Source organism: Somniosus microcephalus, chromosome 14 (genome assembly GCF_052327205.1).
Source record: "Somniosus microcephalus isolate GS21.2 chromosome 14, FLI_Smic_1.0, whole genome shotgun sequence".
NCBI classification, from domain to species: Eukaryota; Metazoa; Chordata; class Chondrichthyes; order Squaliformes; family Somniosidae; genus Somniosus; species Somniosus microcephalus.
In genome coordinates, this window is record NC_141000.1 from 126,966,033 (window position 1) to 126,982,456 (window position 16,424).

Below are 16,424 nucleotides of genomic sequence, written 5' to 3' on the forward strand. Positions count from 1 at the left end.
GAAAATCTCGGTCTGTTTGCTGGTAACCAGTCTCGAGTCCTCTCCTCGACAAGAACCTTCTGTTACAAGAGAGACCAAACAAAAGAATTGCTTCTTTCCACTTGCGTCTGTGCAAGAGCATAGACTTCCCCACCCCTCCCCCTCCCGAGTGACCCCCCACAAAACGTTCCCGTTCCCTCCCTCGCTTCCCCCTCCCCCCCCCAAAAAAAACCATCTCCTTAACTCCTGACAGTTGAAAAGCGAACATTTCTCCATTTCCTTTCCCCCGCTCCCTCCCTCCCTCCTCCTCCACACTCAATTCTCCAGAACGATGCAGGAGGTTAATAAGACACCATTAAAAAATGGTTCTTCTTTCAAAATTAAAAATTTCATGATTGTGCTTTTGAAACCAAGAAATAAACAAGAACAAAATTAAAACAGTGCATTACAACGACAAAAAAAATTATATATATTATTAAAGGAAAAACAATTCAGCTTTTCGCCAAGTAGGCCCTTCTTTGGAGACTGGTGTTTAACACGCTACTTATTTACAACAGGGCTGATGGGAAATTGGAGGACTAACGGGGGTGTGAAAACAAAAATCCAGTACATATTTACAATATGAATCGCCCCATTTCGCAGAAACGTTGAAGAAACGAATTCTTTTAAACAAAAAAATTTGGTCGGAATTGAGTGACATTAAGTCCAGCCATAAATTACAATTAGAAGCCAAGATTGCAACCCCACCCCCCCACCCCCCACAAAAAGAAAAAAAAAAGTCAAAATAAAAAACTGATGTGGTCAATTAACACGATGCAAACATTTATAATTTACATGATCTCTCGTCGCACCAAACATTATATCTGGCGTCAAATGTCATCCACGAGCAGGAGTTTTACAAAAACTGTTATAGATCTCTCCAAAGTCCGATCGGAGTTAATCGCTTGACATAAGCTCCATTCTTCAGCTTTCAACTTCCTGCAGACAGAAAGTAAAATGGGAAACGGGTCAAGAATTTAAACCACTTTTACTACTTTCTTTTAGTCATCCGTTCCCCCCTCCCCCTCCCCCAGGTCCAGTAGCCTAGTGGTTATGGTATTGTATTATGGATTTAATTAGCAGATTCTGGACTCAAATTCCACCTAGAAGGACAAGGGCAGCAGGCGCATGGGAACACCACCACCTCCAAGTTCCCCGCCAAGTCCCCCACCATCCTGACTTGGAAATATATTGGCCGATCCTTCATCGTCGCTGGATCAAAATCCTGGAGTTCCCTCCCTAACAGCGCTGTGGGAGCATCTTCACCACACAGACTGCAGCAGTTCAAGAAGGCGGTTCACCACCACCTTCTCAAGGGGCAATTAGGGATGGCCAATAAATGCCGGCCTTGCCAGCGACGCCCACATCCCGAGAATGAATTAAACAAAGGTTATGAAAAACATTAACTTGAAAGATGCCGGACTGTTGGAAAAACCCAAATGGTTCACCAACATCCTTCAGGGAAGCGAATCTACACAGAATATACAGCACAGAAACAGGCCATTCGGCCCAACTGGTCCGTGCCGGTGTTTATGCTCCACACGAGCCTCCTCCCACCCCTCTTCATCTCATCCTATCAACATATCCTTCTACTCCTTTCTCCCTCATGTGTTTATCCAGCTTCCCCTTAAATGCATCGATACTATTCACCTCGACCATACATAAGAACATAAGACGTAGGAGCAGGAGTCGGCCATTCGGCCCCTCGAGCCTGCTCCGCCATTCAATAAGATCGTGGCTGATCTGATCTTGGCCTCAACTCCACTTTCCCGCCCACTCCCCATAACCCTTGACTCCATTACCTTTCAAAAATCTGTCTATCTCCGCCTTGAATATATTCAATGACCCAGCCTCCACAGCTCTCTGAGGAAGAGAATTCCAAAGATTCACGACCCTCTGAGAGAAGAAATTCCTCATTTCTGATTTAAATGGGCGACTCCTTATTCGGAAATTATGCCCCCGACTTCTAGATTCCCCCACGAGGGGAAACATCCTCTCTGCATCTACCCTGTCGAGCCCCTTCAGAATCTTAAATGTTTCAATAAGATCCTCTCTCATTCTTCTAAACTCCAATGAGTATAGGCCCAACCTGCTCAACCTTTCTTCATAAGACAACCCCTTCATCTCCGGAATCAACCTCGCGAACCTTCTCTGAACTGCCTCCAATGCAAGTACTCACAACCACTCCCTGTGGCAGCGAGTTCCACATTCTCACCACTCTCTGGGTAAAGAAGTTTCTCCTGAATTCCCTACTGGATTTATTAGTGACTGTCTTATATTTACGGTCCCCTAGTTTTGGTTTGCCCCATAAGTGGAAACATCTTCTCTACGTCCACCCCATCGAACCCTTTCATAATCTTTTTCAGGTCACCCCTCAGTCTTCTCTTCTCTACAGTAAACAGCCTCAGCTGGTTCAATCTTTTCTAATAGTTATAAGCTCTCAGTTCTGGTATCATACTTCTAAATCTTTTTTGCACTTTCTCCAGAGCCCCTATATCCTTTTTGTAATATGGTGACCATAACTGTGCATAGTACTTTAAATGTGGTCTAACCAAGATTGGCCAAACGCCTCCTTCTGTGCTGAATGATTCTCTGAGGGGGTACTATCGAGTCTTTCTGGATGGATGAGCTATCAGGGGAATGAATGGCCTTCCACATCTGTATCTATCTTGTGACGTTGTCTAAGTCTGTAGGTTCTAAGAACCAGCCATTCCTACACCCTAACCCGCACCCGGCCCCCCCACCTTCCCATGCCAACAATTCTGGGACATTCACCTCAAAATCTTCTTCTTCACACTCGTACGTTCCCATTTCTTGCAGTCCAGCTTCTGACGCGTTCCTGCGGGATGCGCCTGTGCTGCTCCCCGGCATGACCTGTTCGGCTCTCCGTCGACCTCCAGATCCTCTTGATGACATGGAGCTGGAGGAGCTGGGCTCTCGGGGATTCTGCGCGGAGGGGAAGGTTGGCCGGCTGTATGGAAGCACGTCCTCTGCACCTGCACGACACACACGTGGAGATAAGAGCTGGGGGTGAGGAGGTCTGGGCAACAATTGACTATTCTACCTCTCTCTTTGTTCTTCCCTCAGCTCCTTTGACCGCCTAGATGGTCTTCATGTGGCACCCTGGGTGTGAATTTTAACCTTCCCCCTGGGGCGGAAAACAGGCCGAGCGAGCGGCCAAGCCTCAGTGACATGAAACTGGCCGACTGCCCGACCAGATGGTCCGTGAATCCGGCGGGAAGCGGCAGGAACTGGGGCGGGACAGAGGCCGTCCTCCAAACCCAAGGTAGGTGCGGGGACTGGGGGTGGGGGGGTGGGGTTCCGGGGTGGTCAGTGGATGGGGGGAGTCTGGGCGGCCGTGACCTACACTCCTGCTCCTCTTGGCTCTACAAAGGACAGGTTCAACCTGACCTGGAAGGGCCTCTTCGGTCGACTGCCCAGGTTTAAGCCGTTGGATCAGACTCTGCCGGCACCCCACTTACATTCGGGTTGAAATGGTGTCGGGAGTCCTATCGACGTAATTGGATCCCGATTTGCATTGATGCATGAGGGTCCCACCTGACGCAGGTGAGATGCAGGGTTGCCAATTGTGGGTGGCCATATTCGGGGGGGGATTCATCACATGACCTCCAACCTCCAGCTGCCCCGCCCCCACCCTCCCGCCATTGGTCACCTGACATGCCCAACCCACGGCCAATAGGAAATGAACAAAGTCTTTGATCCCGATTGGGTGATTCTTGACTTCCAGTCAAACAGCCCTTTTTTCACCATCTATTTCTCTAACTTATAAGTTAAAGAAATATTGGAGATGGTGAAAAAAAGGGGCTGCATGGCTCGCAGCCGTGTCCCGGAGGTTAATCTTTCATTCCTGGAGGCTCCAGGCCAATCCGGGAGGGTTGACGACACTAAGCAGTCGCCTCATATGTCTCAAAAAATCAGGCGTGCTGAAATTGCAGCTGAGTGGGAAACAGTTTTTTAACTGCCCGACCCCCCCAGCTGGTGTCCGCCGGATGGGGAGGGGTATTTAAAATACCCACCTGAGCGTCAGGAGGCTATTCAATCACAGGAGGGGGGGCCACGGCAGCTAACCCTGCTCCTGCCCTCACCCAATCTGCATTCCTTGCCTGAGGTCTCAGGTTCTACGGATTCTGGTCGCCTAGTTGGACAAGGCAACCTAGACGTTGCGAGTTCAAAACCCACCAGGGCAACTTCTGAATCTGAAGTCGATAAATCTGGTCATTTATGGCTTGGCACCAGGAAAGTGACCATTAATATTGATATAGAATGAAAGAACTTGAATTTCTACAGCGCTTTTCATGATCTCAGGACGCCCCAAAGCGCTTTACAGCCAATTAAGTATTTTTGAAGTGTAGTCACTGTTGTAATGTAGGGAAATGCGGCAGCCAATTTGCGCACAGCAAGCTCCCAGAAACAGCAACAACAACAACAACTTGTATTTATACAGCGCCTTTAATGTAGTAAAACGTCCCAAGGCGCTTCACAGGAGCGATTATCAGACAACATATTACACCGAGCCACATAAGGAGATATCAGCCCAGAAATTCGGGTCGGAGGCTTCCCACGGGTGTAAGCCCCCGACCTGCACTTACCTTGCGTGCCGGCCGTTGTGCTGTGGGCCCCCGTGGAATTCCGATCCGGGGCCTGCTCCAACTGCCGGCGCGCAGTGCTTGCGTATCCCAGGGGCGCAGTTATTTCGAAGCGTCCCCTGGGATCACGTGGGCCATGGGGAGCCAATCGGAGCAGGGAATGCTCCATTCATAAGTCTGACAGGAAGGCCTGTCAAAACTTAGAAATACTACGGCCCCAAAACATCACTAAATCTTCAAATAAATTTTTTTTAAATCACATTTTTTAAATAAACTATAAATTACATGAAATAACTATTTTAAACAATAATTTAAATTTTTGAAAAAAATAATTTTATTTTCTAACAGGGCTTTCTTTCCTTAATAAACTTACCTTTCTTTAAAGTATTTAAAAATAATAAACCTGTGGAAAAAATGTTTTAATTTTAATTAATTCACCACTTGTAAAAAGCAGGCCTTACGCCTGCTTTTTACATGTCTAACTTCTGGAGACTTACCCTCCCGGGAAAACCTGTAAAAAAAACTGAAGTTCGATGCGTACGCGCAGTCTCTCCCGCGCACGTGTTCCACCTCTGAACCCCTGCTTTCAGGAGAATGGAAGTGCCGGTTTCCCACGCATGCGCAGTGCATGCAGGAAACCGGCACTTCCATTGGGCTTACGGGTGAGTACCCCATGCGTACTCACCCGTGGAGACCCGAATTTCTGGGCCATTAGAGCAGGTGACCAAAAGCTTGGTCAAAGAGGTAGGTTTTAAGGAGCGTCTTACAGAAGGAAAGAGAGGCGGAGAGGTTTAGGGAGGGAATTTCAGAGCTTAGGACCCAGGCAGCTGAAGGCACGGCCGCCAATGGTGGAGCGATTAAAATCGGGGATGTGCAAGAGGCCAGAATTGGAGGTGCGCAGAGATCTCATAGAGTGGGACAGCTGTAGGAGATTACAGAGATAGGGAGAAATATGATAATGACCATGTCGTCTGTTTTAGTGATGTTGGTTGAGGGATAAATGTTGGCCCAGGACACCGAGGTGAACTCCCCATGCTCTTCTTTGAAATAGCGTCCAAGAGAACTTTTACGTCCACCTCAGAGGGCAGACAGGGACCTCGGTTTAACGTCTGATCCGAAAGCACCTCCGACCGTGCAGCGCTCCCTCAGCTGATCACTGGGAGTGTCAGCCTCTGGAGTGCTCACGTTAAATGGTGAGAGACTGGGAAATGTTGGTGTTCAGAGGGACCTGGGTGTCCTTGTACATGAATCACTGAAAGTTAACATGCAGGTACAGCAAGCAATTAGGAAAACAAATGGTATGTTGGCCTTTATTAAAAGAGGACTTGAGTATAAGAGTAAAGACGTCTTACTGCAATTATATAGGGCCCTGGTGAGACCACACCTGGAGTATTGTGTACAGTTTTGGTCCCTAACCTAAGGAAGGATATACTTGCCATAGAGGGAGTGCAACGAAGGTTCACCAGACTGGTTCCTGGGATGGGGGGGGGGTTGTCCTATGAGGAGAGATTGAGTAGACTAGGCCTATATTCTCTAGAGTTTAGAAGAATGAGAGGTGATCTCATTGAAACATACAAAATTATTACAGGGCTTGACAGGGTAGATGCAGGGAGGATGTTTCCCCTGGCTGGGGAATCTAGAACCAGGGGTCACAGTCTCAGAATAAGGGGTCGGCCATTTAGGACTGAGATGAGGAGGAATTTCTTCACTCAGAGGGTTTGTGAATCTTTGGAATTCTCTACCCCAGAGGGCTGTGGAGGCTCAGTCGTTGAGTATATTCAAGACTGAGATCGATAGATTTTTGAATATTACGGGAAACAAGGGATATGAGGATAGTGCAGGAAAGTGGAGTTGAAGTCGATGATCAGCCATGATCTTATTGAATGGCGGAGCAGGCTCGAAGATTCAAATGACCGACTCCTGCTCCTATTTCTTATGTTCTTATGTCTCTGGAGTGACAACTGTTGGTCTGTCGTTAAAAACCCAACTGGCTCGTCAATGTCCTTCAGGGGAAGTAACCCACCGTTCCAGTCCCACGCCACGCGGCTGACTCTGAGGGAAGGGCAATAAACGCAGGTTTACCAGTGTTGGCCATAACTTTCTAAATAATTTGAAAATAATAGGGAATGTCTCTCCTGACGATGTTTCCCTCACTAGTCCAGGGGCACTGAGAGAAGCTATGATGTCCCCTGTAAGACCACGGACTGAAGCTGGGACCTTTCCAACCTGTGTGGCTCGGTGTCACAAACTTTCTGGCTTCATTGGTCTGGACACAGAACCTACCGCACGGAAACTGGGCCTTTGTCCTGAGAGAGGAGGCTGAGGGCTGACCTGATCGAGGCCTTTAATTCTATGAAGGGGTTCGATAGGGTAGACGTAGAGAAGATGTTTCCACTTGTGGGGGAGACCAGAACTAGGGGCCATCAATATAAGATAGTCACTAATAAATCCAATAGGGAATTCAGGAGAAACTTCTTCACCCAGAGAGTGGTGAGAATGTGGAACTCGCTGCCACAGGGAGTGGTTGAGGCGAATAGTATCGATGCATTTAAGGGGAAGCTAGATAAACACATGAGGGAGAAAGGAATAGAAGGATATGCTGATAGGGTGAGATGAAGAGGGGTGGGAGGAGGCTCGTGTGGAGCATAAACACTGGCATGGACCAGTTGGGCCGAATGGCCTGTTTCTGGGCTGGAAATTCAATGTGATTCTATGTAACTAGTCTGTCCACCCTCCAACTCTAACGACCTATTCCTCCCCTGCCCCCATATTCCTCTCGTCCCGTTCCCTACATTACAACAGTGACTACATGTCAAAATGTGCTTCATTGGCTGCGAATCGCGCTGGGACGTGCTGCGGTGGTGAGGGGCGCTGAAGAAATGCGAGTTCTTTCTCCTTCTTCTCAGGACAGGAACCTCTAGGCGTGGAGAGCGGCCATTTTTGCTGTCTTACCTTGGTGAAGCCTAGGCTTTGCTTGGGAGCTCTCCCGCTTGCCGGCCTTGTTCAGGCGCTGTTTGGCACCGTGTATCTCATTCTGCCAATGATCCGGGACCTCTCGGCACTCTGCCAGGTTTGTGCGCCCTTCTGGAAGGTGCCGGGGGTCCATGCCGTCCCTTCCTCGGTGGCTGGCGTTCTTCCTGTCCCCGGTTCGTTCCGCCTTGTGCTCCGCTGCGTGCAGTCTTGATACCAAGGGTGGCCAGGCCTCCAGGTGCGACTTTCCCTGGAAGGAGGGCGATTTGATGGCGGGAGGGGGAATCGGCGGTGGAGGCAGCTCTAAGGTTGCAAAAACACAAAAAGTATTGCTTTTTTCATTAAGTTCTCATGTTTTGAAATCCCTCCTGCTCCCAGGCCCCTGATAACACTGGCAACTTGCATTTATATAGCACCTTTAACATAGTAAAATGTCCCAAGGTGCTTCACAGGAGTGATTATCAAACAAAAATTGACACTGAGCCACATAGAGAGGTATTGGGACAGGTGACCAAAAGCTTGGTCAAAGAGTTTTAAAGAGTATCTTAAAGGAAGAGAGAGAGGAAGAGAGAGAGGCGGAGAGACGGAGAGGTTTAGGGAGGGAATTCCAGAGCTTAGGGCCCAGGCAGCTGAAGGCACGGCCGCCAATGGTGGAGCGATTAATATCAGGGATGCGCAAGTGGCCAGAATTGGAGGAGCGCAGAGATCTCGCAGAGTTGTAGGGCTGCAGGAGGTTACAGAGATAGGGAGGGGGGCGAGGCCATGGAGCGGTTTGAAAACAAGGATGTGAACACATCTCTGCACCCCAGCTATTAGCAGCTGCACGGGAAAGCACAGATAGAACACTGGTTGTTGAATGATATTCCCTCTATCATCGAACCGCAGACGTTTACAGCACAGAAGGAGGCCATTTGGCCCGTTGTTTTTGTGACGCTCTCAGTTATGTGGAGAGACTGGAGAAGCTGGGATTGCTCTCCTTAGTGTGGAGGCGGTTAAAGGGAGGTTTATTAAAGGTGTTCAAAATCATAAGTGGCCGCGAGTGAATAAGGGGAAACTGTTTCCACTGGCAACTGGGTCAGTAACTGGAGGTCATAGATTTAAAATAATTGGCAAAAGAAGTAGAGGGGAAATGAGGAGAATATTTTTCACACAGAGGGTTGTTAAGATCTGGAACGCACTACATGAAAGGATGCTGGAATCAGGTTCCATGGGAAATTTCAAAAGGCGATTGGACACGTGCTTGAAGAGGACTAATATGCAGGCCTATGGGGAAAAAGCTGGGGGGAGTGGGACTAATTGGAGAGCTCTTTCAAAGAGCCGGCACAGGCACGATAGGCTGAATGGCCTCCTTCTGTGCTGTAAGATTGGGCCAGGGCGGCTGCCATCAAGGTACGGTGGGGACGGGTGGGATGGGGGCGGGGCGGGGGATGCGGTGGGTGGTGATCCTGGGGCAGCAGCACAGATTATTTTTGTGGCCCTTGGAGGAACAGACACACACACACACTTTCCCATAGGGTTCATTCAGGAACATCGGAACTTGAGTTTTTTTTTGCCCCTCCGTACTGCTCCCGGCTCAGACCAGTCAACTTGGCACTGGCTGAGGATTGAACCAGCGGCCTTCTTTGGTTTCATGTCATAAAGTCCTAGGTTCAAGTCCCACTCCAGAGACTTGAGCACATAATCCAGGGCCAACACTCCAGTGCAGTGCTGAGGGAGTGCTGCACTGTCGGAGGTGCCGTCTTTCGGATGAGACGTTGAAATGAGGCCCCGTCTGCTCTCTCAAGTGGACATAAAAGATCCCATGACACTATTGAGGCAGCACGGTGGCATAGTGGTTAGCACTGTTGCCTCACAGCGCCAGGGACCCGGGTTCAAATCCGGCCTCGGGTGACTGTCTGTGTGGAGTTTGCACATTCTCCCCGCGTTTGCGTGGGTTTCCTCCGGGTGCTCCGGTTTCCTCCCACAGTCCAAAGATGTGCGGGTTAGGTTGATTGGCCATGATAAAAATTGGCCCTTAGTGTTAGGGGGGATTAAATATGTGGGGTTACGGGGTTACGGGGATAGGGCTTGGGTGGGATGGCTGTTGGTGTAGGGACCGGGTGCTGGGTTTGGATGATCAGCCATGATCTCGTTGAATGGTGGAGCAGGCTCGAAGGGTCGAATGGCCTACTCCTGCTCCTGGTTTCTATGTTTCTATGTTTACTATTGGAAGAAGAGCAGGGGAGTTCTCCCTGGTGTCCTGGGCCAATATTTATCCCTCAAACAACATCACTAAAAACAGATTATCTGGTCATTATCTCATTGCTGTTTGAGGGAGCTTGCTGTGCGCAAATTGGGTGCCGCGTTTCCTACATTACTGCACTTCAACAAGTACTTAATTGGCTGTAAAGCGCTTTGGGACAGCCTGAGGTTGTGAAAGGCGCTATATAAATGCAAGTTCTTTCTTTCTGGCTCAATTCCACACTGGTCATCACACTTGTGAGGAAGAGCAAAACTAGAGGCCATCAATATAAGCTAGCCACCAAGAAATCCAATAGGGAATTCAGAGGAAACTTCTTCACCCAGAGTGTGGTGAGAATGTGGAACTCGCTACCACAGGGAGTGATTGAGGCGAATAGTATCGATGCGTTTAAAGGGAGACTGGACAAATATCTGAGGGAGAAAGGAATAGAGGGTTACGCTGATAGAGGGAGGTGAGGAAAGACAGGAGGAGGCTCGAGTGGAGCATAAACGCCGGCATGGACTGGTTGGGCCGAATGGCCTGTTTCTGTGCCGTATATCCTGTGTAATCCTGTGTAGTTGGCTTATCGAGCCATTGTGTGTGGGGGAGGGGAGAAGCTGTGAGCACTGACAGCGTTAACGGAATGAAGAACAGGAACACAATGGAGGTGTTCAGGAACAATTCTGCGATCTCTACTGGAAGCGTTTAATATTCATCAAAGAAGGCAGTGGCTTTATGCCTTCATGCCCGCATCCTGCTTAATTCAAAACATCTGGACTCGAGCTGACCGAGTGGAGTGACCTCTAATTAAATAGCCTGTTCTTTTTCAATCTAATTTACCTCAGACACAATCACACTGCAGTCCCCGACCTGCGAGTCCGCTTTTTCATTACACACTCACCCCTGGCAGTGACTTCCTAATATCAGGGGTTTAGGCACACAAACCCCCCCGATCTATTTTAATCTTCCGTTTGATTATTGCTGTTCTCTCAACCCAAACCTACCCCTAAGGGCTAAATCAGGGAATGAAACACATTAAAGTTCCTCGGATATTCCTTCGGACTCTCCCTGCCTGTTGTTAGCAGCTTTGCTTTTACCTTACATTATTTACACCCCCACTCGCACCCACCCCACCCCACCACCCCACAGCCCCCGCCTCCACCCCTTCGATTTTGCTCTTGTCCGCTCTGAAAATTGGTGATTCCGACACTGGAATAACACCACAGGTAACCGGCCTCAGGTACGGGCTGGAATGGTTTATTCCATAGAATAACAGATACCCGGGAGTGAGTTACAGACAGGCTGGAATCTAATTGAGGGGTTCGGGGATTTATATATAGAATAACAGATACCCGGGAGTGAGTTACAGACAGGCTGGAATCTAATTGAGGGGTTCGGGGATTTATATATAGAATAACAGATACCCGGGAGTGAGTTACAGGCTGGAATCTAATCGAGGGGTTCGGGAGGGGTTTATATACAGAATAACGGATACCCGGGAGTGAGTTACAGGCTGGAATCTAATCGAGGGGTTCGGGGGTTTATATATAGAATAACAGATACCCGGGAGTGAGTTACAGGCTGGAATCTAATCGAGGGGTTCGGGGGGGTTTATATATACAATAACAGATGCCCGGGAGTGAGTTACAGGCTGGAATCTAATTGAGGGGTTCGGGGATTTATATATAGAATAACAGATACCCGGGAGTGAGTTACAGGCTGGAATCTCATCCAGGGGTTCGGGGGTTTATATATAGAATAACAGATACCCGGGAGTGAGTTACAGGCTGGAATCTAATCGAGGGGTTCGGGGGTTTATATATAGAATAACAGATGCCCGGGAGTGAGTTACAGGCTGGAATCTAATCGAGGGGTTCGGGGGGTTTATATATAGAATAACAGATACCTGGGAGTGAGTTACAGGCTGGAATCTAATCGAGGGGTTCGGGGGTTTATATATAGAATAACAGATACCCGGGAGTGAGTTACAGGCTGGAATCTAATCGAGGGGTTCGGGGGGGTTTATATATAGAATAACAGATACCCGGGAGTGAGTTACAGGCTGGAATCTAATCGAGGGGTTCGGGGGTTTATATATAGAATAACAGATACCCGGGAGTGAGTTACAGGCTGGAATCTAATCGAGGGGTTCAGGGATTTATATATAGAATAACGGATACCCGGGAGTGAGTTACAGGCTGGAATCTAATCGAGAGGTTCGGGGGGTTTATATATAGAATAACGGATACCCGGGAGTGAGTTACAGGCTGGAATCTAATCGAGAGGTTCGGGGGGTTTATATATAGAATAACAGATACCCGGGAGTGAGTTACAGGCTGGAATCTAATCGAGGGGTTCGGGGGGTTTAGATATAGAATAACAGATACCCGGGAGTGAGTTACAGGGTATCTGTTATTCTATATATAAACCTACCACTCCCTCAGCACTGCACTGGGGAGTGTCAGCCTAGATTTTTGTGCTCAAGTCTCTGGAGTGGGGCTGGAACCCACGACCTTCTGACTCAGAGGCAGAGAGTGCTACTCACTGAGCCCCGGCTGACACCTTGGAGTTATAATAAGGAACCAATACTACAAAATACTGAGAGACAGTCAAACCCGTGCACATTCATCATCAATATGCAAGCGACCCATCATAATTCAAAGCCTTTTTTTGCACTAGAAAAACTTTAAAGCATCCAATAATTTGAATTAAACAATGTAAGTGCCAGAGCAAAATGGAAATTTAGTTTTTTTTTTAAAATGAATTACCGCTTTGAATTAAGAAATTTTAGATTATGAGGAGTAGATTTTAGATTCTATAATATTTATGTAATTTAATTTCAGGTGCCCGTTATAATATAATAATACCATTCCACCTCAACTATGATTGCATACTCCTGCCCTGGTGTGTTTTGAAGAATAATGCTAATATTACACTAATATCTAGTAAAAGCCTACAATTAAAATGCCTGAGCTGTCACAGTTTTATGCTGTATCAAACCTGCAGAATCCATTTACTGAGCCCTCCAGGGACTCAGCATTTTAAAAAGAATTGAAGTGTAGCTTCACTTGAGATTTAACCATCTCGTCAGATTCCGAGCTGGGAAGGGTCGGAATGTATTCCCTCCCCACTGATAATCAGCCGATTGCAGATTTCATTAAAGTGTCAGCAATTTGCCAAGAGATCGAGGGATTCAGACGGGGAGAATGAGACAGAGACACAGCAAGAGAGACGGAGAGAGGGAGAGACACAATCTCAGCAAGGGAGACAAGAGAGACGGAGAGAGTGAGAGACACAATCTCAGCAAGGGAGACAGAGAGACGGAGAGAGGGAGAGACAGAGTGAGAGACACAATCTCAGCAAGGGAGACAGAGAGACGGAGAGAGGGAGAGACAGAGTGAGAGACACGAGACAGAGAGACGGAGAGAGGGAGAGACACAGTCTCAGCAAGGGAGACAGAGACGGAGAGAGGGAGAGACAGAGTGAGAGACACAATCTCAGCAAGGGAGACAGAGAGACGGAGAGAGGGAGAGACAGAGTGAGAGACACGAGACAGAGAGATGGAGAGAGGGAGAGACAGAGTGAGAGACACAGTCTCAGCAAGGGAGACAGAGAGAGGGAGAGACAGAGTGAGAGACACAATCTCAGCAAGGGAGACAGAGAGACGGAGAGACAGAGTGAGAGACACGAGACAGAGAGACGGAGAGAGGGAGAGACAGAGTGAGAGACACAGTCTCAGCAAGGGAGACAGAGAGACGGAGAGAGAGAGAGAAACATACAGTGACAGAGAAAAAGAAAGGGAGAGAGATATGGTAACAAAGAGAAAGACAGAAAAGGGGGAGAGAGAGACACACACACGTACAGAGACACAGAGAGACAGGGGCATACGCACCGAGATAGAGAGACACAGAACAGAGACAGACAAGGGAGGGGCAGAGAAAAGAGAGACAGAGAAACACACATCCAATGACATAGACAGACAGATACAGAAAAAGAAAGACAGTAAGACACAGAATGACAGAGAGATAGAGACGTGGGAGATACAGAGGAGAGAATGAGGGTCACAGAAAGTGAGACAGAGGAACAGAGAGAATCAGATAGAGACACACACAGACAAGGAAAGAGATAGAAAAAGAGCGAAAGAGATATTCACTGAAAAGAGACCGAGAAAGGCAGAGAAAGACACACATACATCGACACAGAGAGACGGAGAGAGTCACAGCCAAACAGACAGAGAGAGACAGGTGCAGAGACCGAGACAGAAAGAGGGAAGATGAGAGACATTAATGGAGACAGAGCGAGAAAGACAGAGGGTAGCAGCTGGTATCGCCACACCAAATATTGATATTAGCGATGCTTATCCAGGATTAAAGCCCCGTTTATACCAGTTCGCTCTGGTATCTCTTACCAGTTGACATAGGGGGAAAAAAATTCAATAGCTCCCTTGTTGCTTGGCAAACAGAAGTAATTTTCCCGGGACTCTTATCTTCGCCCCTTGATTTGAAATGTTGCTTTCTGTCCTCGACACTATCTGATATTGTACGGTATCGGGTCTCAGCCAAGGCTGTTGTGCACCTGGGCCACGTTGGCATTCACCCAGTAATCAGAGCGCCAATGGGGATGTCGCAGTTAGATCCCATGCCAAAGGTTATTGAGATATTCCTGCAGATGCTGGAGAGAGACAGTGGCCTCTGTTATGTACCTGATGCTCGCACAAGACACTCAAAAGTGATGAGATGCCTCTTTTCTTATCTGCCACCTCCTTTGAACAACTTTTTAATCGAGTTAGTTACACATTCACATAGAATGTACAGCACAGAAACAGGCCATTTGGCCCAACTGGTCCGTGCCGGTGTTTATGCTCCACACGAGCCTCCTCCCACCCCTCTTCATAGAAACATAGAAGATAGGAGCAGGAGTAGGCCATTCGGCCCCTCGAGCCTGCTCCGCCATTCAATGCGATCATGGCTGATCATCCAAGTTCAGCAACCGGTCCCTGCCTTCTCCCCATATCCCTTGATCCCTTTAGCCTTAAGAAATATATCCAACTCCTTCTTGAATATATTTAATGAATTGGCCTCTACTGCCTTCTGTGGTAGAGAATTCCACAGGTTCACCACTCTCTGGGTGAAGAAATTCCTCCTGATTTCTGTCCTAAAAGGCCTACCCCTTATCCTTAGACTGTGACCCCTGGTTCTGGATTCCCCGACCACCCCATCTCACCCCATCAACCTATCCTTCTATTCCCTTCTCCCTCATGTGTTTATCCAGCTTCCCCTTAAATGTATCTATACTATATTCACCTCAACCACTCCCTGTGGCAGCGAGTTCCACATTCTCACCACTCTCTGGGTGAAGAAGTTTCTCCTGAATTCCCGATTGGATTTATCAGTGACTATCTTATATTTATGGCCCTAGTTCTGGTCTCCCCCACAAGTGGAAACGTCTTCTCTACATCTATCATTTTGAAGACCTCTATCAGGTCACCCCTCAGCCTTCTCTTTTCAGGAGAAAAGAGCCCCAGCCTGTTCAATCTTTCCTGATAATTATACCCTCTCAATTCTGGTACCATTCTGGTAAATCTCGTTTGTACCTTCTCCAGTGCCTCTATATCCTTTTATAGTATGAAGACCTGCACAATACTGCAAGTGTGGTCTAACCGAGGTTCGATACAAGTTTAATGTAACTTCTCTGCTTTTTCATTTGCTAATGAGAATTGACCTCGCCCCCTTCCTCTGCCAATGGAGGAGAAACACTGGGCTGAATTTTGACACACGTATAGAATCCCAATGGACCAAACCCCTTCCCATTCACTCCCATTGTACAGAATCCCAATGAACCAAACCCCTTCCCATTCACTCCCTTTGTATAGAATCCCAATGGGCCAAACCCCTTCCCATTCACTCCCATTGTATAGAATCCCAATGGGCCAAACCCCTTCCCATTCACTCCCATTGTACAGAATCCCAATGGACCAAACCCCTTCCCATTCACTCCCATTGTATAGACTCACAATGGGCCAAACTCCTTCCCATTCACTCCCATTGTATAGATTCCCAATGGACCAAACCCCTTCCCATTCACTCCCATTGTATAGAATCCCAATGGACCAAACCCCTTCCCATTCACTCCCATTGTACAGAATCCCAATGGACCAAACCCCTTCCCATTCACTCCCATTGTACAGAATCCCAATGGATCAAACCCCTTCCCATTCACTCCCATTGTATAGAATCCCAATGGAACAAACCCCTTCCCATTCACTCCCTTTGTACAGAATCCCACTGGACCAAACCCCTTCCAATTCGCTCCAATTGTTTAGAATCCCAATGGATCAAATGCCTTCCCATTGTACAGAATCCCAATGGTCTCAATGCATTTGCATTCACTCTTATAAGAACATAAGAATTAGGAGCAGGAGTCGGCCATTCGGCCCCTCGAGCCTGCTCTGCCATTCAATAAGATCATGGCTGATCTTCGACCTCAGCTCCACTTTCCCGCCCGATCCCCAGATCCCTTGATTACTGTATAAAAATTCCTGATCTAAACATTAGGTTGCAATCTCAATCCAAGTTTAAATTCCTCCCCTATTATCCCGTTTTTAGTGT

General features: G+C 47.9%; 1 protein-coding gene across 5 annotated transcripts in view; it reads right to left on the reverse strand.

Annotated features, from left to right (window-relative positions):
- Positions 1-281: 281 nt before the first annotated feature.
- Positions 282-16,424, reverse strand: part of robo1 (roundabout, axon guidance receptor, homolog 1 (Drosophila)) — a 1,098,986-nt gene continuing 1,082,843 nt past the window's right edge. For all 5 annotated transcript variants that reach the window (XM_086007312.1, XM_086007317.1, XM_086007315.1 and 2 more), the window contains 3 exons: positions 7,578-7,898; positions 2,794-3,014; positions 282-957 (listed from right to left, as the gene is read on the reverse strand). In XM_086007312.1, coding sequence (XP_085863438.1) covers positions 943-957; positions 2,794-3,014; positions 7,578-7,898 — 557 coding nt within the window. In that variant the 3' untranslated portion in view covers positions 282-942. The remainder of the gene's footprint in view (positions 958-2,793; positions 3,015-7,577; positions 7,899-16,424) is intronic.